This window comes from Hyaena hyaena, unplaced genomic scaffold, assembly GCF_003009895.1.
Source record: "Hyaena hyaena isolate Hyena2069 unplaced genomic scaffold, ASM300989v1 scaffold_1007, whole genome shotgun sequence".
Lineage (NCBI taxonomy): Eukaryota > Metazoa > Chordata > Mammalia > Carnivora > Hyaenidae > Hyaena > Hyaena hyaena.
The window spans coordinates 443,427-468,838 of NW_024081640.1; the positions used below are offsets into that span (position 1 = coordinate 443,427).

The 25,412-nt window shown below is 36.1% G+C and overlaps 1 protein-coding gene across 2 annotated transcripts in view; it reads right to left on the reverse strand.

Moving 5' to 3' along the window:
* Positions 1–25,412, reverse strand: part of PIK3C3 (phosphatidylinositol 3-kinase catalytic subunit type 3) — a 150,246-nt gene that overhangs the window by 101,660 nt on the left and 23,174 nt on the right. For both annotated transcript variants that reach the window (XM_039221755.1, XM_039221754.1), the window contains exon 5: positions 735–821. In XM_039221755.1, the coding sequence (XP_039077686.1) occupies positions 735–821 (87 nt within the window). The remainder of the gene's footprint in view (positions 1–734; positions 822–25,412) is intronic.

The window sequence follows — 25,412 nt, forward strand, 5'->3', positions numbered from 1 at the left end:
TAACTTTTGGAGTTTCATGGAAGCCATCTTTTAATTAAATGTATTTTGGAACAAATAAACAAGATCAAAAAACAAATAAATTACTTTGAACCATGTAACTTTACTAAGGGTGCAGAGTCCTCTAAGTAGTACATAATACACATAGTATCAAGTGTATACAATTAAAGAGGTAGCACTGTGTTGAAAGAATCCAATACTGAACTGAATGTCTACATAAGCTGCCAAATGGAGAAAGAGAACACCCAAGAGAGGCATCAAGTCTAAGACAGGCTTCACTAGTTTAATACTCAGTACACTAAGGACACTCAATGCCTGCTTCATGGTTTGACAGAACATTGAAATTAAAGAAAAACAGATACCTCAAGTTTCCCACTTATTAGCATAGAACTCACAACTACAGGTTATCCTCAACGCTCTCACATTTGTGAGTTATCTGGCAATAAACAATGCTTCTCAAAAAGTTTGACTTAGAGGGGTGCCTGGTGGCTCAGTCACTTAAGCTGCTGACTCTTGATTTCGGCTCAGATCATGACCTCATGATTCTTGGGCTCAAGCCCCAGGTTGAACTCCATGCTGGCACCACACTTCCCTCTCTCTGCACCTCCACAACTTATGCACATATGCAAGCTCTATCTCTCATAATAAATAAGATAAACTTCAAAAAAAAAAAGTTTGACTTAGAAATCTGGAAAAATTATTTTGGAAAAAAAAAGAAAAAAAGGGATACAACCCACCTCATTTATCATTTCTATTTCTCTAAATGTCAATCTGTCCAGCCAGTCTACTTTCACCATGTGTCCTTGTCGATGAGCTTTGGTGAGCTGCAGAATAAATATAAAGAAGAAAATTTTAACATAGATTTCACAGAAAGGTGAATAAAAATGTTAATGATCATCAACATAATAGTGGGGGAAAATGCAGTAAGACAATAAAAAGGAAATAAATGGTATACAAATTTTGAAGAAAGAAATAAAACTGTCTTTATTTGCAGATGACATGATCATCTATGTAGAAAATAAAGAAAGATTAAGAAAAAAACTCCAGGAACTAATAAGCAATTTATACACTAAAATTGCAGAATTCAAGGCTAATATGTGAAAGTCAATCACTTTCCTATACACAATAAAAGAGTCAAATTTGAAATTAAAAACAGCATCATTTACATTAGCACCCCAAAAATGAGACTGGTATAAATCTAACAAAACATGTTCTACATGAAGAAAATTACAAAAATCTGTGGAACAAAATCAAGAACTAAATAAATGGAGACATATCATGTTCATGGGTAGAAAGGTTCAATATTGTCAAGACGTCAGTATCTCCCAAATTGATCTATAGATTCAGCATAGTCTCAGTCAAAATTCCAGCAAGACATTTTGTAGATATCAACAAATTGATTCTAAAGTTTATATGGAGTGGCAAAAGATCAAGAATAGCCAACATAATATTAAAGAGGAACAAAATTGAAGGACTGACACAACCCAACTTTAAGATTAATATAAAGCTACCGTAAGCAAGATGGTTTGGTTTTGGCAAAAAAATAGACAAATAAATCATTGGAGGAAAACCCAGAACCCAGAACTAGACTCCATAAAGAAAGTCACATGATCTTTGGCAAAGGAACAGGGACAATATAATGGAGCAAAGACAGTTTTTTCAGCCAATGGTTCTGGAATAAATGGGCATCCACATGCAAAAAAAAAAAAAAAAATGCATCTAGGCACAGAACTTACCCACAAAAATTAAATCAGAAAAGATTATAAACCTAAATGCAAAATGCAAAATTATAAAATTCCTAGGAGATAACATAGGAGAAAACTAGATGAACTTGGGTATGGAGATTTTTTTTTTTAATGCAATACAAAGGCACAATCCATGGAAGAGATCGCTGACAAGCTAGACTTCATTAAAATTAGAAAAAAAATCTGTTCTGGGAGAGACACTGTCAAGTAAATGAGAAACTAAGCCACAGATTATGAGAAAATATTTGCAAAAGACACCTGATAAAGGACTGTTATCCAAAATATACAAAGAACTCTTAAAATTCAATAAGAAAAACGGCAACTTGATTAAGAAAAATGTGCCAAAGAACCTTAACAGACAGCTCATCAAAGAAAACACATAAATGGCAAATGATCAAATGTCATAAAGGAAATGCAAATTAAACCGAGATACCACTTGGGGCGCCAGGTGGCTCAGTCTGTTGAACATCTTACACTTGATTTCAGCTCAGGTCATGATCTCAGGGTCATGAGAATGAGCCCTCAAGCGGGGCTCCATGCCGGGCATGAAATCTGCTTGAGACTGTGGGTGCTTGTTCTTTTAAAAAACAAAAACAAAACAAAACAAAAATAACAGGAAAACAAGATACCATCAAACACCTATGAGAATGGCCAAAATCTGTAAAATCCTACAACACCAAATGCAGATGAAGTTGTGGAACAGGAAGTCTCATTCTCTGCTGGGAATTTGTTGCTACACTGGAAATGTAAAATAGTACAGCCACTTTAGAAGACAGTGTGCCAGCTTCTTACAAATTAACCATAACCTGGGGCACCTGGGTGGCTCAGTTAAGGGTCTGGCTCTTGATTTTGGCTCAGGTGATGATCTCATGGTTCGTGAGTTCAAGCTCTGCACTGGATGCTACACTGACAGCATGGAACCTGCTTGGGATTCTCTCTCCCCCTCTCTTTCTCTTCCTCACCCCTGCTCTCATTCTCTCTCTCAAAAAAAAAAAAAAAAAAATTAAAAAAAAATTAAGAAAATATGTGTACTCTTACCATATGATCCAGGAAATATACTCTTTGGTATTCACCCAAAGGAGTTGAAAATATGTCCATACAAAAGCCTGCATTTGGATGTTTATAGCAGCTTAATTCATAATTGCTAATACTTGTAAGAACTAAGATGCCATATCAAGAACATAGATAAATACATAAATGTTGTACATTCAGACAATGTAATATTACTCAGTGCTTTAAAAAAAAAAAAATGGAGCTATCAAACCATAAAAAGATATGGAGGAGCCTGAAGTGCACATTACTAAATAAGAGAAAGCCAACCTAAAATAACTACACACTGTTCTATATGACATCCAACTGTATGACATCCTGGAAAAGGTAGAACTATGAAGAAAATAGATCATTGGTTGCGGAGGAAAAGCAATAAATAGGTGGAACAGAGAATTTTTAGGGCAGTGATGCTACTCTGTACAATACTATAATAATGGATATATGTCATTATTTATTTGTCCAAGTCCACAGAACAACACTAGAAGTGAACCCTGTGGAAAACTATGAACTTTGGGTGATTATGATGTGTCACTGCAGATTCATCAATTATAACAAATGTACCACTCCGGTAGGGGAAACGGATGATGGGGAAGGCTACACAGTAAGGGGGCAGAGGATATATAGGAACTCTCTGTACCTTCCTATTAATATTGTGAGGAACCTACTACTGCTCCTAAAAATAAAATCTTTAAAAAGTCTTCTTAAAAAATGGATGGTAGAGGGGCATCCGGGTGGCTCAGTCGGTTAAGCGTCCAACTTTGGCTCAGGTCATGATCTCACGGTTCGTGGGTTCGAGCCCCACGTCGGGCTCTGTGCTCACAGCCAGCTCAGAGCCTGGAGCCTGTTTCGGATTCTGTGTCTCCCTCTTCTCTCTGACCCTCCCCCGCTCACGCTCTCTCTCTCTCAGAAATAAATCAAACATTAAAAAAAAAAATGGATGGTAGAGGCGCCTGGGTGGCTCAGTCAGTTAAGCCTCCAAATTTGGCTCACGTCATGATCTCGTGGTCCGTGAGTTCAAGCCCTTCACCGGGCTCTCTACTGTCAGCTCGGAGACTGGAGCCTCCTTTGGATTCCGTGTCTCCTTCTCTCTCTGCCCCTCCCCTGCTCAAGCTCTGTCTCTGTCTCAAAAATAAATAACATTAAAAAAAATTTTTTTACAAAGGGATGGTAATGTCACCTTCACATTTGACACATTCCTATCATAACAGAAACAATACACAACTATCAGAATAACAAATGGACTTGGCTAGAGACTAATCATTATATGATTTTTAGAGAAAAACAATTTTCAGACATTTTATTTAAAGGTGCATAATTTGCCAATATAAACATGTTAAAAAATAATGAAGCCTTTCCTAAAAGTATCTCCATTTCTACATTTCTTATATTTTGATTACAAAGAGACAGGTTTATAATAAGAACAGTTTCTCAAATGATAAATAAATTACCTTATCTATTTCCTTCCTGTCTCTCAATCTAAAAAAACTATCAAAAATAATTTACACACAGTAAGATATTTCTCTGAGGCCTATAATTAATACTCCAAGATTTCAGGGCATAGGTATACATGTGTGTTTTAATTTTAAAAGGCAGTGATAAAAGAGTTAACAATGATAAAGAATTAGCAGTAAGAAAATAATTTCTAGGGGCACCTGGGTGGCTCAGTTGGTTAAGCATCCAGCTCTGATCAGGTCATGATCTCACTGTTCAAGGGTTCAAGCCCTGCATCAGGCTCTGTGCTGACAGCTCAGAGCATGGAGCCTGTTTCAGATTCTGTCTCTCCCTCTCTCCCTGGTCCTCCCAGGCTCTTGCTCTGTCTGTTCTTATCTCCAAGATAAACAAACATTTGGAGCACCTGGGTGGCTTAGTCAATTAAGCCTCCAACTTCAGCTCAGGTCACAATCTCGCCATTCATGAGACTGAGCCCTGCACTGGGCTCTGTGCTGACAGCTCAGAGCCTGGAACCTGCTTGGGATTCTAGGTCTCCCTCTCTCTCTGCCCCTCCCCTGCTCAAGCTCTTTCTCTCAAAAATAAATAAACATTTAAAAAATAAAATAAACATTTAAAAAAATTTTTTTAAAAGAAAAAATTTCTACAGTTGCAGTTGGTAGAGTCCCCTGGAGGTCTTCTATACGTACCAATCTACTTTTGGTTTCAGAAATTAAATAATATACTGACACTTAAAATACATAGAGAATTCAAGACAATTTCCAAGGTCTTCAAATTGGAACAAGATTTTACCTTACAAAGTGTAATTTAAATACAGCATTATTCATGTAACAAAACCTCTCATTTCTAAACAAATTCATAGCATAAAGCAAAACTAGATAGCAAAGCCTTACACAGTACTGTGTTTACCATCTTCCTTTCCATTATATATGTTTTGATGGTATGCCTACAATGATGCCAAACACTTCCACCAATTATTACGTCTCAAAGAACTAAAAATTTTCACCATCAATATTCTTTATCTTCTTCAACTAAGGGACTCTCATCACAACTACATGGTCATACTATTTCAGATTGAAAACAGTAACTTCATACAAAAAGTTTGAGGATCATTGTAACATAAAAATACCAGCTTAGCTTTCAAATTCCTTTTCACCTGAATAACAATAGAACTCCCCTATGACCCAGCAATAGCACTGCTAGGAATTTACCCAAGGGATACAGAAATGCTGATGCATAGGAGCACATGTACCCCAATGTTCATAGCAGCACTCTCAACAATAGCCAAAACATGGAAAGAGCCTAAGTGTCCATCAACGGACGAATGGATCATGAAGATGTGGTTTACCTATACCATGGAATACTACATGGCAATGAGAAAGGATGAAATCTGGCCATGTGTAGCAACATGGATGGATCTTGAGGGTGTTATGCTTAGCGAATAAGTCAGGTAGAGAAGGACAAATATCACATGTTTGCACGTATAGGAGGATTAGGAGGAACTTAACTGAGGACCATGGGGGAGAAGAAGGGAGGAAATGGGGGAAAGGGAGAGAGGCAAACCACGAGAGACTCTTGAATGCTGAGAAACAAACTGAGGACTGATGGATGCCGGGGGGAGAGGGGAGATGGACATGGAGGAGGGCACTTGTGGGGATGAGCACTGGGTGTTATATGGAAACCAATTTGACAATAAACTATTTGTAAAAAAAAAAAAAAAAAAAAAAAAAATTCCTTTTCACCTGAGGTTATCTCTAAATGAAAAAGGAAAAGGCAACATAACTGCTTAGCACAATTCCTCACACAAAGCAGGGACTAAGCATTTTGTTGGCTCTACTTGAATATTAAACAAATATGATACCATTGTGGAAAGAGACTAAGAATTAGTTACAAGGGAATCAAAGGACACTAGGCAAGTGACCTAGAGGAAAAAGTACTAGAGTAGGAATCAGAGGACCTGGCATTATAATCCTAGCACTCCATTTTCCAACACTTGTTATTTTATTATCTTTTTTTTTAACAGAGAGAAAGAGAGCGTGTATGCATGAGTGGGGGAGGGGAAGTGTAGGGGAGAGAGAAAGAGGGAGAGTGAGAGAGAATCTTAAGCAGGTTCCACACTCAGCGAAGAGCCCAACACGGGGCTTGATCCCACAACACTGAGCCGAAATCAAGAGTTGGACCCTTAACCTACTAAGCCACCCAACTGAGCCTCCTAGGTGACCCTCCAACTCTTGTCATTTTTTAATTGAAGTATACTTGACAAACAATGTTACATTAGTTTCAAGTGTACAACATAGTGATTCAATAATTCTACACATTATGCTATGCTCACCACAAATGTAGCTATCAATCTTTCATGTTTGAACCCACATCTACAAAATGAAAGTATTAACTTCTATTCCTACTCCCAAAATTCAAAGATAATGGATACAAACTAAGACAGGTTATATTATTTCCTGTAGTCTATAAAGAATTGTATTCTTGCTCACTTTGCAGCACGTTCCAAACCAGTTTTTAAAATTAATGAAAATATAGGGGAACCTGGGTGGGTCAGTCGGTTAAGCATCCAGCTTCGGCGCAGCTCAAGATCTCGTGGTTCATGGGTTCGAGCTCTGTGCTGACAGCCAACTGACAGCTGGCAGCTGCTGACAACCAGCTCAGAGCCTGGAGCCTGTTTCAGATTCTGTGCCTCCCTCTCTCTCTGACCCTCCCCTGCTCACACTGTGTCTTTCTCTCTCCTAGTAACAAATAAAACATTTTTTAAAAATTTAAATAAAATTAATGAAAATAAAAAAATTAATGAAAATATAAAGGGTCCTATTACATGCTTTGCCTTTATGAATAAAGTAAAGGTAAAAACCAGTAACTAGAGTTTATGTTCCTAGACATACACAGCAAGAAGAAAGAGAAAATTAACATTTATTCACACACCAAATTTTTGGCACTTTTTATAACCTAACTATGCTATAAAGTAGATACTTCTAACCCCAATTTGCAGATGATTATCAAACAGTATAATAAAGTGGCAGAACAGGGGTCTGCCAGGTTATATGATCCTGAAGTCTATGCTTCTTCCACCAGGTTTTGCTGCCCCCTCTATGACATACTCTTAGAAAGACATTTAAGTTCAACTAATTTGTGTAACTTATTAAATACTAGTTTCATAGTATTGATATAGTGGTTGATTTTCCATTAGTTTCCTTTGAGGAAAGAATTAACAATAGCAAACTAAGTTTAGATATGGGAGAATGAGATGGGGGCTCCTTCTTTCCCTTAGTAAATTGTCAGACAAATCATAAATTTTCCGAGGTCATTTTCATTAGTTCCAGAATTCATGTCTGCTAATACATATGGCATATTCTGGGTTTCTCCATGTGAATAGTAAAGATGACCATTCTCAATCTAATAAATAACTAACAAATAATGTCAATGGTCAAGATGGTAGTATCATAAACTTGTAAAGCACTTTGAGGACAAGTTTAAATTATCCTAGATAAATTCACTTTGTGCATCATTATTTGTAATACAGAAAATTTAGACATAGAAAAATATAAATATCCATCTTAAACTATTAAGTAAACTATGGTACATGTACACTACGGAATACTATGTACCCTGACAGGGAAAAATTACTGTTCCTATTGAATGCAAAAGTGATTGCAAAAAAGATACCACTTACACTATGACTGCTTACAAGCTTGTCTCCTGCATCCGACTCTGAAATTCCAAGAAATTCTAGATATTTCTGCTTGAACTAGTTTTATAATTTCTAACGAATTAGAAAATTGCCATTTAAAATGTCCACTAGCCATCTGTACTATTTATCTATTACCATGTAACAAAGTACTCAGTTTAAGGCACTGAGTGCCTTAAAACAATATTTAGTGGTTTTTCTTTTTTTGTTTTTGTTTTTATTTCTGATTCTTGGAGAAGTCAAGATGCCAATGTTCTTGTGGGACACTTTTCCCCCTACTGGCCTAACAATCTCTCAAGAGTCTACTACCATTTTGGTGGCTGGAGCTAGAATGTTCAAGATAGCTTGTTTCACTCACACATTTTTAATACATTTGTGGGAAAAGGTAGGCTCAACTGGGAAACCAGGATGGCTGGGCCTCTCTCTTTCTGCATCTATCTCAGTGCTTTTTCCTCTCCAGGTAGTCTTTCAGTATAGTCAGTCCAACAGAATACCCAAATTTCTCACATATGGTTCACTGTCCCAAAAGTGCAAAAACAGAAGCTTATCAAACTGTCTTAAGGGTTAGGCCTGGAAGAGGCATAGCATCACTTCAGCTGGACTATATAGTTACCATAAGACACAGGCTAGTGCAGATCCCAATGTTGAACAGAAGGCTAGGAATATCAGGAGGCATCAGTGAGGGTCTTCTTTGGAGATGAGCTAGCAAAGCACTTACTTCCTGGAAAGCCCAAGCATACAATACAGTTGATTGCTGCAAAATCTTAGCTAGATTTCAAGCAATAGGGAAAGTCTAGAATTAGTTATTACAATTCCTAAATGATTAGTCCTGCTTTCCTCTCCAAAATGATCTTCTACAACTCTCCAACTGACACAATATACTCTAGTCACCCTTTTCATTCTTCAAACCATAAGGCATTTTACTTTGAAGACTCAACACAGATGAAATGATTAAACACCGGATGAAAAATTTTTACTACAAATTTTATAAAACTTTATAAAATTATACAGCACTATGCACAATATCAGCAACTATCATAATTAGACCATAATCTATGTTATTTCATTTCTAATGGAGTGCTGATAACAATGGAGACAGACTTCGGTGATTTTCACCAGTCCAAACTGTTATTTGTCTCCAGTCTAGTAACTTTCACAGTAACTAAAAAAAGAAAACTGAACTTTAACAGGGTGCCTAGGTGGCTCAGTCAGTTAAATGTCCAAGTCTTGACTTTGGCTCAGATCATGATCTCACAGTTCCTGAGTTCGAGCTCCACATCAAGCTCCACATCAAGCCCCACATCGGGCCCCACATCAGGCTACGCACTGACAGCACAGAGCCTACTTAGGATTCTCTCTCTCTCTCAAAATACATAAACGTTAAAAAAAATGAACTTTAAGAACTTACATTTCATTTTGGGTCTGAAATGCCAGTGACCTAGATCTTTCAAACAAGCAAATCTGCATTCTGTTAAACAGCAGGATAAAACCAGTACAATCTGTTTCAAATTGCTTGTGAAGAAATAACTCTCACTAGGGTGCCCATCCTAGGAAGCAGATAGGTTAACAAATCAATGAAAGTGTCATTCTCATTTTTAAGGAACACAGGTTTCCACAGAGAAACTCAGAACGCAGAGAAGCCCACTGTCATAGAAGTAATAGCATAATTACTAGCTAACTTCTCCAAAAATTACAAGCAACGGATTTTAAAGTCTCTTTAAATAAGACCAAATAATAACATGCCCAAGAAACTGCTTGGAGGACTAACCAACCATGTATTATCAGATTTAATAGGAAAACAGAAACAAGGTCTCAAATTAGTAGGTGTTCAATACAAGTACTAAGAACAGAACTAAAAGTAGGCCAATGTGCTGCCCTGTATATAAACTAAGAAGAGCTGAGAAAACAAATGTCAAACCTGATAGTTATCCCTGGGAATACAGACTTCCATGATCACCACAACTCACGGTTCATCTCTCCTTATCTGTCTTACTAGATATATTTCTATCTGCTCTATTAGACTATAAGCTAATAGTCCTGAGTGCTAGAACTATGATGGCTGACAGAACCTAGCACTTATTCAATGCATGTATCTGTTGAAAGTCTTTTAATGTAAAAGGGTGATAGATGGAAAACAAATGTTTGTATACTTCAGAATTCTGCTTAAGACCTGTGGGGAGTGGATGGGAAACATGGTATCGGGGGAAGGGTAACACTCAAAAGGAAACTTTTGCATCAAAGACGTCTTCAAGAATTCTTTCTTAGTCATTGGCTCTGGACCCCACGAGCCCAACCAACACACCAAACTTCATCAGAGGGGCACCTGGGCAGCTCAGTTGGTTAAGCTTCTGACCCGTGGTTTCACTCAGGTAATGATCTTACGGTTCTTGGATTCAGGTCCCACGTGAGGATCTATGCGGACAGTGTGGAGCCTGTTTGGGATTCTCTCTCACCCTCTCTCTCTCTCTCTCTGCCCCTCCTGTGCACACTCTCTCTCAAAATAAATAAATAACATAAAAAAATATTTTTTAAATCATGTTGTAGAGGGGTACTCAGGTGGTTCAGCTGATTGAAAATCTGACTCTTAATGTTGGCTCAGGTCGTGATCTCACAGTTCATTGAATTCAAGCCCCACACTGGGCTCTGTGCTAACAGTATGAAGCCTGCTTGGAATTCTCTCTCTCCCTCTCTCTCTACCCCTTCCCTGCTCAGGCTCTCTACCTCAAAATAAATATATAAACCTAAAAAAAATCATGTGGTAGAAGTACCTTAAATGACCTGGAACAATTCTGAAACATCATTAATTGCAAAAACAGGACTCAAACACACAGACAATATGATCTCAATTTAAGAGTAATGACAGAAGTATTTCCATAATACATATATTTATTTGATTACTGAAAACATATCAACTAAAATATTAATGATGGCTGGGCCACCTGGGTGGCTCAGTTGGTTAGGTGTCCAACTTTGGTTCAGGTCATGATCTCATGGTTTGTAGGTTCAAACCCCGAGTTCGGCTTTGGAACCTGCTCAGAGCCTGGAACATGCTTCAGATCCTGTGTCTCCCTCTATCTGTCCCCCACCTCCACTTGTGCACTGTCTCTCTCTCAAAACTAAATAAACATTAAAAATAATTTTTTTAATCTTATACTTCAAAAAATGTTATTTAAAAACTAAAGATGTTTTAAAAACAATTAATTGTGAGGAGATCTCAAGATTATCATTAATCAAGATGATGCTATGTAAAGTTTTTTCACCTCATAATAAAAACTCAAGGGGCGCCTGGGTGGCTTAGTCGGTTAAGCATCCGACTTTCGCTTAGGTCATGATCTCGCGGTTTGTGGGTTTGAGCCCCGCATTGGGCTCTGTGCTGACTGCCAGCTCAGAGCCTAGAGCCCGTTTCAGAGTCTGTGACTCCCTCTCTTCTGAACCTCCCCTGCTCACGCTGTCTCTCTCTCTCTCTCCTAGAAATAAATAAAGCATTAAAATTTTTTAAAAATAAAATAAAATAAAATAAAGTACTAAAAACTCAAAAAAAGACCTATCAGATTGGTTCCCTGGATGCCTCAGTTAAGTGTCCAAGTGTCCAACTTCATCTCAGTTCATGATCTCATAGCTCATGAGTTCAAGCCCCTGTTAAGCTCTATGCTAACAACTCAGATCCCGGAGCCTGCTTTGGATTCTGTGTCTCCCTCTCTCTCTGCCCTTCCCCTGCTCGTGCTCTGTATCTCTGTGTGTCTCTCTGAGTGTCTCTCTGAGTGTCTCTCTCTCTCTCTCAAAAAAATAAACATTTAAAAATAATGTTTTTTAAAGACCTATCAGATTAATTTAATTTCATCACCTAAAATGGAAACCAGGTGTTAACATAATTATTCTCTCTCAAATTTTCTTCCAAAAGCCTTTCAACTAAGTCCAACTAAAGAACCGTGGAAATTAAAAACTACTTTTCAATATGTAGTTTACTAAAAACTCCTATATAGAGAAATTTATAGGTTTTTATGTATCAAACCTTATACATGTCAAGAAACTTTACGAGGAGACTTACAAATAAATGGATTTCACACACACACACACACACACACACACACACACACACACCAAAAAAAAAAAACAAAAAAAAACAAAAAAACAGTAGCTATACAATAGATGATGCCTGGACCAGATACACATATGCTCTCTAGGGGATCTAAGAGGGAAAAATGGCGAAGTTGTGTTTTCTTCCCTGCCCTGGAATTTTAAACAAATTAAGAAAACCTACTCTGTGCTGTCACTACAGAGAAAATTTTCAGATCCACAGAACCTATGTGAAAAGTTCAAAATTTCTCATTTGAAACAGTTATGAAAATATTCACCAATAAAAGTGCTTGCTACTATCATAAACAAGACTATTTTTCTCCAGCATGATTATATAAATGGTGTTTAATTCAACTCTCTCGTATCTTCTTCCTCTAAATTCCCTCAAAGTAAAGGCCAAAATATAACTCTTTCAACTCTAACAATTCCCTCAACCTAGATTGTAACTGAGCTAAATTAATAAATATTCATTGAACAGAATACCATTATAGGTCAGCTAATAAATTCACATGATGCACTATGGTTCATAAATTTCTATTGTTAAAATGTATAATTCTTCCATAAACATAAGACGATGAGTCCTATCTGTATCAAATCAAATACAAACCATACAGTAATTTATAATTCAAGATCAAATATAGTTGTATATATGAATTCATCTGAACTACTGAGATTAAAAAGGGAGCTGTGTATGTGTGTTAGAGATTCTGCACACACACTTATGTATTTTTTCTAAGGAAGCAAAGGAATTTCTTCTATCTTCCTGATTAACAAAGTCTTAGCTACAAATCTTCAATTTTACTTTGAAACTTTACATCTAAGTCTAATTTAGGAAGAGTGGCTTCTGCATCATAAAAGTTTCATTCAGTTAAACTCGTCAAAAATTAATCTACTCTTAAAAGCATGTTACTTCCTATTTTTCTGGCAAAAACTATGGCTGTAAAGACAGACAATAGATTTACAGAACATCAATCAATATTCTTTTAGGACTCAATCTTACACTGACAAAAACTAATTTAGTCTACTTGCTACCACTGCTTTCAAGACAAATCTAAAAGCTTTGACAGTCTTAGACAACAGTAAGCAAACCAAAGTGACTGATAAAGAAGATTCTACCATGTATCAATAGGAATAAATTTCTAAAAGATTCCCAAATCTTTCTTTTATGACAAAAAAGAGTAGAACACAGGATCAAATCAAATAAGCTATGTTTATAAAAGTTACACATATTATTTATATAAAAACCTGTAGCTAAGGGGTATATTTGATGTCAATGGTGCCACTGAATACATATCATAGCCTTGAATAATTTCAGCAGCTGTCATCATAATTCTGTTGTTTATTACTGTCATTTACAAAAGATCTGAGGAAGGAAATAAGCCAAAATGAGATGCTTCTGCCTAACTGAAATTTTATAGCAGGATTCTGTTTTATCATTTTTAAAGTAACAAATTTTTCCATTAACACTTCTGTTCACTGTTTTCCTTCCTCCAAAATGTAGACATTTAAAAACAGGAGTTTCTTGTTTTTGCTGGTTTCTTGTCAGTAAAGTACATTATTATAAACAAAATACATAAATGGGGTTCTCATTTTTTTTTTTTGAGAGCATGACATTGCTTCTACTGTACTCATTATTCTGTGGTCAAGTTTCAATTGTTTTTCATTGTGATGATGATAACAATCACAAAAATAATGGTATTTTTATGACTCCTATAATAACAGAGAGAATGGAGTCCAACTGACCACTTTTTATTAATAAAAAAGATCCACAAATGCAGAAATAGCTGGTTATGCAATAAGCCACTGTGGGAGCTATAAATCAGGGGTTTTGACTGCCAGTCTCCCTACCTAGTTATATGTATCTCATTACTATTTAAATCTTCCATCAGTTTTGATGGTTCTATTAATTTTAAAAGCATAAAATAAAAGGTAATGCCTTCATTTTTCAAAACATCTCCATGGATAATTCTGTTTCTCATGTTGTTAAAATCTAACCAGAAAATATCATTAGGCAAGTGCACATTTAAATCACCAGTCTGATAACCTGTCTTCGAATCTGTAACAAGAAATGATGTCCAGCCTATCACAAAACTCATTTCTTAAATCATATTTCTAAAAACCAAAACATTTGCCAATCTTAGTGCTCAATATAGTTCTTCTGTTCTCTAGATTCCTCCAACATCAACAGCAGATAAGCAAATAACATTGGGTTTGAGTTCCAATTTCAATAATGTGAAGACCAAGAAAAACTGATAATCCTCCCACAACAAACAGCTAAAACATGAAGTGACAGTAAAATAGGTATAACAACTTAGAAAGGTAAGCTTCATAAGAGATGAGTTTCCAATCTACAATTACAATCCAATGAAAGCTAAACTCAATAGTCATAGCAAACAAGTAGAATATACCCATATAAAATTCAGATAATACAAGAGTGAAAATAAAACAACTATTCAAAATAAAACAATAATATAAAAACATGAAACATAAATCAAGAAATCAAAACACACAAAAAAAGAACAAGACATTATTTATTACTATAGGTATATGTCTGCCTTAATGTTGGGTAGAGTAATTCTTCCCCCTTTATTCCCCTTTTTCAAATTCAAGTGGTTTTATAATCTGGATCCACTAAGATCAATATGACCATGATTAGTAAAATTAGAGCAGTAAAGTCAAAGAAAGGAAAAGTTACAAGCAATTCTTACTTATACATATAGATGCAAGATTTCAGCATAAAATTAGCAAACCAAATGAAGCAATTTAAAAACCCATATCATGATGAAACAGGATTTATTCTAAGAATGCAAGAACTGTTTACCCATTACATTATTGAGTATATCAACGGTTACCAAAATCAGGAGACAAACTCACAGGACTCAGAGGCAGTTGTAATCACAGCTAAGATTTATTATAGCAACACAGTAAGAATATACAGCTAGATGGTTCAGTAAGGGAAAAAGACAAGTCAGAGTCTGGAAAAATCCATACACAGGCTTCCTATACTTTCCTCTCCTTCCCCAAAAAGAAACATACTTTTTCTTTCTTTCTCTAGCAAGAAAAATGCAGCCTAAGAAAGCTCACTTGAGACTGAGAGTAGAAATTTTTATAGAGGGCTAGTCACACAGGCACTCTCTGCTATCACCTACCAAAGTTCTGGACTCCTAGGAAGAAAGCAGGTGTTCACCATCAATCACAATGTACAGACAGCCTAGGCACAATCATACATCTATACCAGTTAGGTAATGTTTCAGAAGCCAAGTTCTCAAACATCAGCCCAGGGCCAACTTTGCAGGCAGGATCTCATAAAGATAGTAGCCTCAGGCCTTCTACACTAACTGCTCTGAAAAAAACATTTGGTAAAAGGATCTCAAAGATTTTTTGGTAAGTTTCAACACTCATGCATCATACAAAGCTTTGGTAATATAAAAGAGGACCTTATTAACCTGGTTAAAAAATATATATATACAAGGAAGTAGTTACCAACATCTTATCAAATGGTTAAATACAAGAAGCATTTTCACTAAAGTCAGGAAGGATCACAAGGATGCCTCTACTACTGTTTCTGTTAGACACTATACTGGAGCTTCATGTACCAGCCATACAGGAAAAACATAAATGAAAAAAATTAAAAATGTTTACAGATGATTATCACATAGAAAAGTCAAAAGAACTATCAGACAAACTATTAGAAACAAGTGAGTTAAGAACTGTCGCTGAACTTAAGATTAATAAACAGAAATAAATGTTATTCCAATTTCCTTTTTACCAATTTAAAAATACATTCCTTAGAAGATATATAAAATGGCAACAAAAACTAACTGAAATTTAGAAATACACGGAACAGAAAATGTATGGGTGTTAATCTTTGAAATCCAACAATTTCACTCCTAGATTTCTATACTAAGGAAATCACTTGTGGGTTTAAGTGACATTCACTTTAACCCTATTAATACAAAATGTTGAAACTGTTGGGAGAACAAATAAACTGATTTATTCATTCATTCCATTCATCAGTGGAATACTACACAGCAATTTAAATGAAATAATTCAAGCTACATATATTGACATGGATAAATTTCAAAAACAGCATTAAGTTTTAAAAGGCAAAAAAAAAATTGAGGGAAGTTTTAATAAGTGTCTGTGATTTTTTTAAGTCTTTCTTAAAAACAATGGGAGGGAGCGTGCCTGGATCGCTCAGTCAGTTAAGCATCTGACTTCGGCCCAGGTCATGATCTCACGGTTCATGAGTTTGAGCTCTGCGCCAGGCTCTGTGCTGACCACTCGGAGCCTGAAGCCTGCTTCAGATTCTGTGTCTCCCTCTCTCTCTGCTCCTCCCCTACTCAGGCTCTGTTTCTCTCTCCTTCAAAAATAAATAAACATTAAAAAATTAAAAAAAAAATGTGAAACAAGGCAAAATGTTATATGCTCAATCTTGACAATGAATACGTGGGTGTCTATTACAGTATTCTGTGTTTTTTATTTGTTTTATGATAAAAATTAAAACCTTAACTGTACAAATATATAATTTTAAAACCCAGGTATTTAACTTGCCAGGACTGGGAAAATGAAATTAATCTACAGTCTGTGAGTGCCTTCTACTACTTCTTATCACTCTTGGGGTTCAATCACCAATTAACTTACTTGGTTAACTCCCTTAGGCTAAAGAACATTTTGATGAAGAAGATAAAACAACTAATTCAATTAGGCTGTCTCACATAGACCTACTTCTTCATGTCCTTTTAGTGCCTTCAAAACAAAACAAAATTTATATTTAAAATACAAATATTGCAATCCTTAGGGATTTTTTTCTTTCAAATATCAAAACAGTTCCTGTCATAAAATTTTCTTATGCCTAGCCCAAATCACCTCTTGAGAATCACTGTTTCTCTGGGGCTGTCTTCCTTTTTAGATTCTGAAATCAACAGACTATCTTGCCTTTCTGCATTCTAGTTCAAACTGTTTTCTTACAGTCCAAGACTAACCCTACACTTGATCCATTATTCCATTCCTTGGCTATAACTGCAATCCCAAGGTATAATGGGACATCCTCGGTTTTTTCCAAACTTCCTATTATTCCCCTTTCACCAACTGGTTCCTTCATATTGATTATAACTCAGTGCTAGAGTAGCCACATCCCTTTTCCTTAATCTAAAAAAATTACCCTGTGATCAAGCAATAATTTGACAAAAAGCCTGGGCTGCACAAATGAGACTTCATTACCACTAGTAACTTTCTAGCTGTATCATTTTTTATGATCATACAAAGAAATTATCAGCACCTTCCTCTCCACAACTCTGAAATGTTTCCACAATTTTATTAGCATCTGTTTTCTTCCTTTTTCTTTAGCAAAGGATTCTCACATGCTTCTGCTCCCTGAAGTTCCTACCGTATTGTTTCTTTGAACAACACTTATCCTCTTCACTGTCATGTGAAGCCTTAGCTGTTTGATGTCTATGGGTGAAAGAAATCTTGAGTGACTGTTACTTATTACTTCTAACTTATGCATTGGTAACAACTGAAGTCACAGTATTGTTTGTAAATCTATTCATTTATGGCACACATTAGCAATAGGTACTGACCACAGGCAAATTAGTTTACTAAGTTCTTGGGCACCACCTTTTTTTATGCCATACCTGATCAGATACATACACTGTTTCTCACTCCCTCTATCTCTTCTATTTTCAATTTTAATCTTCCTGATAAGAAAAACATTCTCCATACAAACAAATCCCTTACAAGCTTTACATCTTTAGAAAATAAGATAATTTTATTTGGAAAGACATTCACATGAAGAATTTAAAGACCTAATCTTAGGTCCTGATTCAACTTATTAACATGACACCTTAAATAAATCACTTAACTTCTCTAAACTTCCATCTTTTTATAGTTTAAAAACAATGTACATTACATTGTCTAACATGTACAGTGTTTAATCATTACACTCATTAGAATCAAATAAAAGGACATAAGATAAAGTAATAACAACAGTTAATATTTATTAGTGCTCAGTAATGCTGGCAATATGCTAAATCTTTAATTTTTTTATCTCATTTAGATTTAGTCTTCACAATAAACAAGTAAAGTAGATGTAACTAATATTCCTATTGTACAGATGAGGATTTCATGGCTTAGAAAAAGTTAAGTAGCTACTCTAAGATCACAACTATATGAAAGACAACTGAAATCTGAATGAAAAACGGTCTCCAAAGCCATGATTTTTACCACTTTTCCATTTCAGTTCTCATGCAAGCTGATTATCATTATTAGTTATTGTTACTCATAATGGCACTAATAATGACAGCATCATCAACCCAATAATAACCTTTTTTTTTGTCTCCAACATACAGCCGTGTGCCTTCAGTAGAGCATGTGATGGTGATGGAGATAAAGAGAGATAATGTTATAATAACTATATGGTGACAGATGGTAACTACATTTACGATGGTGAGCATTTCATAAAGTATATAAATGCCAAATCACCATGTTGTACACCTGAAACCAATATAATATTGCATGTCAACTAAATTTTTTTTACAGTTATAGATGTTCCCAAATTTTATTTTGCCAAGAATAGTCAGTTTTTAAACGCTACTGTCAAATGAGGGTCATTTTAATACTCAAAAGCACAGAAAGAACACAATCTTAATGTAATCCCTTACATTAAATAAATTTAGTTTTATAAAAACACTTAAAAAAGAGGACTTTTACACATACTTGAAATAAAAATCTCAGTGAGCTCCTCTAATTAATGCCTCTAGACTAGTACCCGTGCAATGTAATGCAGTCAATGTAAAATATTTTCTTTCAAGGGCAAATGTTTCAGCAGGTTAAAGAGTCCTATAAAAAAATTTAAATGGCCTCAATCCCACTTCACAAAATTATGTCACCAGAAAATTTGTTACCTTCATCTCAATTTTAAAAGATTATTTTGTAACCATAATTTGTCAACGTTTATTCAAAATAGGCAGTGTAGACAGCATATTCAAGTAATGCTGCAACTAAAAAGATAATGTTGAGAGAGAAAGTCCATTTAAGATTTCCCCAAACTGATATGTCTTTCAGAACATTCTAGTTCCTTCAGGCTTAGTTCCCTTATGGCTCACTAAGAAATCAAAATCTCCTAAAGACTAATTTAATTTCCAAGGTACCTTAAAAAACAGGGTCCTAGGTAGAAGACACAAGTTATATGGTTTCCAGAAAGATAATTAATATGGTTACCAGCCCATTACAAATTAGTAAATTAGCACTCTACACCAGTGCTATCCAACAGACCATTTGGCAATGATGGAAATACTCCATAACAGCACTGTTCAATAGCTATTGGACACATGTGGCAATTGAGCACTTGAAATGTGATTATGGTAAAAGAGCAATGGAATTTTTAATCTTATTTAATTTTAATTAACTTAAATTGCTACCTGTGAATTATGGCTATTATTTTAAACAGTACAGCTCTAGATTATAACTCTTTAAATTAATTGGCATGAGCCTATTCTCAAGATACTAACTGCTTCTGAATGAACTAAAAACATCCAGATCCTATTGCTACAGACCTGAAGTCTGGACCCTGAAACCAGAATAACCTCATGCAGACAATGTTAGGGTCAGCCTAAACCATCACCTTACTTTAACTCAACTTCACTGTCTCAATGCTCACCTACCTATACACTCAACTTTCCCCAACCTATCTGTGTCACACAGATCACAAAGCATTTTTCATCTAGTTGGTTACTTTCTCTTTGCCTCCTCTTAATCAAATTGACAGAAACTAAAGCACATTCCAAAGGCATCAAGCAGAGCTGCTAAAATGAAAAGGAGACAGTGGAGAAGCATGCTTTTGCACTAACCTTTCATGTCTAAAGACATGGATTCAAATATAAATCAAACACTGAAGCTTGGTAGTCACATCCAAAACCCCAGGTGGATATGCATCCTAGTCATAAAACTCTTATAATATGACAAGCTGAAAAACGGAGCAGATGGGAACAATGGGCAAATTTGCTCAGGTAAGGCCCACAATCATTAAAAGGTTGGGTCATAGACAATGAAAGTAGAATTATTTCTGGCCTTTGATTATTTTCACAAATCAATTCAAACAGAAGGATACTATACTTGTAAATATTAAATAGGAAAATCTAGAGCTGGGATAGAAAAGATAATTAGGAAGAACTGGACAGGAGGGGAGTATATTTTAATGCATTCATTTCTCCCTATTCCTTACTAAGTCTAAGAAATTTAACTTATAAAAAATAAGAACTGAAGGCAGTTCCAATTTGTTTCCTTTTCTCACAATCGTCTCCTCAAAGGAAAACTAAGCATGTTCACAAAATGATGTAAAATCATTAGAGAGGTTAATTCCCCTAAAATCCCTCTGAAAAGGTTTGACTTTAAAAAATATTCAACCTAAAAATCAGGTTTTTAAACTTCAGTTATTCATACTGCAGTTATAATTCAACCTTCATAGCTAGGCAAGCAATAAGTGAGAATAAAAATATTTAGTCCAGCTTGATTTTGAGGTTCTTTGCTTAATAATTATCGAACACCATCTTTTCACAAGCCATTTACGTAGTTCATCTTCATTTCACAGTCCTCTTGTCCCATTATCCCCAGGCAGCCCAGACTGAAGCATTTCTATAACTGAATAAACTTCCTTACACTGCATTTTGAAAATTGTCTCTGTGCTATTTATTTTGACTCATGGGTACAATGCATGGTAACTACGCTTTGCTATTATTAAGATTTATGCGCACCTATCTACTCTCAGTCCAAATGCCTTCTCAACAATTAGAAACAATCATGGTAAACTCACTGGCTGGAAAATCAAAGTACAAGAAATAAACCATTCAGTTCTAACCATTTAAATCTCTTCTATTGGAATACTTATTTTCTTAAAATGGTAGCGTGAGAAATTTGAGTATTGTATCTAAAATCTGTTCTTTTTGTATAAAAACAGAAACACAATCACACACATTCTTTCCCAGTTCTTAAAAAGGTACTGTACCAAAGACTTCAAAATCTTTTGAGGAAAAGACTGCCAATCTAACTGAACAAACTTTTTTTTTTTTTTTATTTCTAGGAGAGATAGAGAGACAGCGTGAGCAGGGGAGGGTCAGAGAGAGAGGGAGTCACAGACTGAAACAGGCTCCAGGCTCTGAGCTGGCAGTCAGCACAGAGCCCGACGCAGGGCTCGAACCCACGAACCGCGAGATCATGACCTAAGCGAAAGTTGAACGCTTAACCGACTAAGCCACCCAGGCGCCCCTGAACAAACCTTTTAATGTGGAACCAGAAAAATGAGAGGGGGAGGAAAATGAGGGGGAAAGAGGGCTACTGTGGCACAGTTTTAAGAACAAAAGATATATGAAAGCTTAATTTTAAGTTCAGATATAACAAATACCAACGTATACTTTCTCTTGTATGAGACAAGAGACATAGACTCAGGAAGCCAGCCTGAAAAAGTTATACCTAAAGAAGCAGGCACTAATCAAACAACGAAAATAAAATCTAAGAGCACAGCCATATCATTCATATTAGGCAAGTCTGAATAATACTTTAGACACAGAGATGACAGAAGGAATGACATGAACACAGCACATTCACAACTACAAAGAGATGATCACATGTTTATTCTCTTCTAAAGTGATAACTGTAAAATCCAGGTAGATAAATAATCTTGATCATTTGCTATTTCAGTAGTTTTAGAATAACAGAGTATGAAGAGCTACTGCACAGGACCTACATAGAAATCATTCATTCTAAACTTCTGATTTTATGGGCTCAAATTCTTTTCTGTGAGTCAGTGGGATGGCCAACTTTCTGACTCATACCACAGTGCTCTTCCCACTGAAAAGTGCTTCCAAGAAGTGCCCAAGCTTCCAATTTCATCAAACCTAAGACATCATTTTTTAAAATACGTTCTTCCTCCATAGCAGCAAGCTTTGGAAAGGTTTTGAAACCACAAACAGCATGACCAACTTTATACAGAAAAGAATGAAACACATTAGCCCAAAGTACCAAGAAACAAAAAGAGCTTCTTTCAAAGAGGCAATAGTTCCTTCAACAATGCTACAAACACAATGTATTTTCCATGTAAGAAAAGTAATTACTGGTTTTAATGGTTTCTCTTGTGTCTCTGAGAAACATGAGGTAACACTAAAAAAGCAAGAAGTCCCAGCATACATAGCAAGTTCTGAAGCCTCCACTCCACTCAGAAGTAAAAAGTACAATTCTGTTAGGAGCAAAGAACTTTGAAAAGAGTTCATTTCCAATTAGCCTCAGAAAGGCTGTAAGATGGTTATTCTCATTAATTTTATTCACATTTTAAAGACTTAGAAATTAGCAGCACGGGGTGTTATATGGAAACCAACTTGACAATAAACCATTAAAAATTTTTTTTAAAAAAATTAAAAAAATAAAGAAGAACAGCAAAAAAATAAAAAAGAAAGAAATTAATGGATAAAGATTTATTTGAAAACTGTTAAACACTCTGGGAAATATAGACAACATATAAATTTAGTATCTCTTAAAAAAGTAGGACCCAACTTGCCATACTCTTCAATATAAAGAATTTAGACAGTTAATGATTACTACCAATTACCAAACATGTTAAAGCTTCTTCACAACATCTCATTTTGCTCTGCCTATGCTTAGTCATCATTTCCAATGCTGCAACTGTACACTAATAATCAAAAGAATATATATGAACTCATAAAACTCTTTAAGGGGTTATTGTTTCAGTCATAAAAAAAAGTTGATTATCAAGTCACATCTTTTTATCCTGCCATAAAATTCAAAAAATAAAAATGAGAAATACTTAACATCGTGCTACCTTACAAATCCAGAGAAGTACAGTTCAAACAAATTCCTATGCTGCATATATGGCTGTTTGCAAAATGGCAGAGTCACCTGTTATAAAAATTATTTCTGAATCTTCCAAAAAAAAATAATTGGAGAAAAAAATTAGGAACATATGGACAGAAGCATAAATAATTCATTTAAAAGAGAAACAAAGTGAATGAAATGTGCAACCATAGAGCTTTGTATTTCTTGATTCTCTGTATTATCTCTCAAATTGGAATTTCATCTGTAATATGAATCATATTGCTGTTCGCAAAGAACAAGCAAAAAAAATTAAGAGCTTTCCTTCTTCCACACATGCTACCTTTCTCTGCATCTGAGATTTAAGCTTCTGTGACCCATACGCTATAACTGAGCTGATTCTGATAAAATGTCTATAACTATGAAAGGTTTATAAAAGTCACAAAGTGTAGCATAAAGTTCATCACCAAGATCAACTCTTAAAACAAAGGTAGACATATGAAAAGCTTGAAAATTTTCCTGAATCCCATGTAAGAATATAAAAAAAAACCTCAGAATGAGTGGCTGAATTAAAAATTAAATTCTAATTATTGGGAGAGGGAAGTTGACAACAGTAATTTGGTTAAAAAGCTTATGAGAAAACCATGACATCACTTTCCCAAAGAAGAGCAATACAAAAAGACACAGAATGAACTTAACAAAAATTTTGTTGAACAAAGCCAACCCAAAACAAGTTCTTATTCTTTGTAATTAAGATTTCTTCCATATGTAGGATGAAACAACAAGCTATAAAATGCTTTGCATCAAAATTTTCTCCAGATATTAAGGAGTCATCCATACAAAGAAGACTGCAAAGGAAATTTACATGTAAGAATTAAAAGAGAGTCTCTTGGCAAACATGGCGGAGAAGTAGGGGGATCCATACTTCCCATGCCTCTCAAACAAAGAAGGGCTGAAGCCAAAGGACTTTGAACCCCAAGAGTCTGGGAGGAAAAGAGATGGATTCTACTAAGGAGAAAATGGGAAAACCGGAGGGCCCCATAGGTGGGTGACTGCAAACTGGCGAAGATAAAAACGAGGCTCCAAGGGGAGCGATCCCCTCCTGCAGAGACAAAGGGAAGAGAAAGAGCAGCTGGGGAAGTGCAGGACTGTACCTGTACAAGAGAAAAAAACCTCGGTTTGGGACAGAGAGGGATCCCATCTCTAACTGCAGGGCTTTCTCCGGACTGGGGCCAGCTGCCCTGTCCACACATCTGCGGAGGAGGGGAGCCAGCACGGGTTAGGTGGTAGATCAGGGGTTCAGTCTACAGCAGGAGAAACAGGTCCCCTTCCTGAAATGCTGTGGCACAGCCGGGGGACCACGTCACCAAGTGGGAGTTTAAATCCCAGCTAAGCGGGGGACATTAGAGACAGTGGGGCAAGACAGTCCACCTCATCTGGGCCTGAGGCACAGTGAGGACAGATCCAAAAGAGTGATTTGGGACACCTGGTCTGTGAAGAAGGGACTAGGGGGTCACCATTTTTCTCCCCACAACTACCAGGGCAGGGCCTGAGGGATAGTGGGGGCAGGAACTGCCTATACCAAACACACCCACCGGGTAGCTGCCTATCTACTGGAGCTGGTTAGACACTGTGGAATCAGATGGGCCCCTCCTCCGGACCAGCACTGCGGCATTGCCTGGATTAATATTAGGACAATTCTTGTTATTTGGTTATATTCTCCCTTTTCTCCTTCTCTTCCCTCCTCTAGGCTGGTTACTCAGATTATTAGTTTGCTTAATCAGACATATTTAATCCATTCTCTTAATGCAGGTTCTATACCTTCTTCTTTACTTTCCTTTCTCTCTCTCCAGAATAATCAGGTCATATAGTTTCTCTGGGTAACTTTATCTTCGTTTCTTTTTCCTTGCCTTCTTTCTCTCTCTCTAGATTAAGCCTTTAGTCTCTCTGCCTGGTCAATATTCATTTTTTTCTTTTTCCCCACCCCTGTCATTTCTCTCTCTGTATATGCTCTTCCATCAGCACCACCTCCATCCTATTCTCTACTTGTAGCTGGTGTTTCTGGTTTTTCCTTTTAGATTTTTTGGTTTTTGTTTTTGTTTATTTGCTTGTTTGTTTTCTTTGTGTGTTTGCATGTTTTTGTTTCCTGTTTGTTCGTCTGTTTGTTTTCCTCTCCAAAGCTACTTCAAGGAATAAAGCACACCTGGTGGAGGATCCAAAACACCACTATGAGTAGGGAAATAAAATAATCAAAGTCACAACAGAGAGCAAGTAACCCTCTCCAAAAAACATCTCCTAATGGCCAGGCCCTAGACAGTGTATAATGCCCCTAATATATACAGCGCTCGCAGGTGCAGAGCACATAACAAGACTTTAAAACTTACAAGGGAGAGAAAACTAGCCAAAATGATGAAACAGAAGAAATATCCTCAAAAGAAACTCCAGGAAAAACTAAAGAATTGAACAACACATATATAAGCAAAATAACTGAACAAGAATTTAGAATAATAGAACACTAATCACTGGACTTGAAAAAGGCATAGAAGACAGCAGAGACTCCACTGCTACGGAGATCAAGG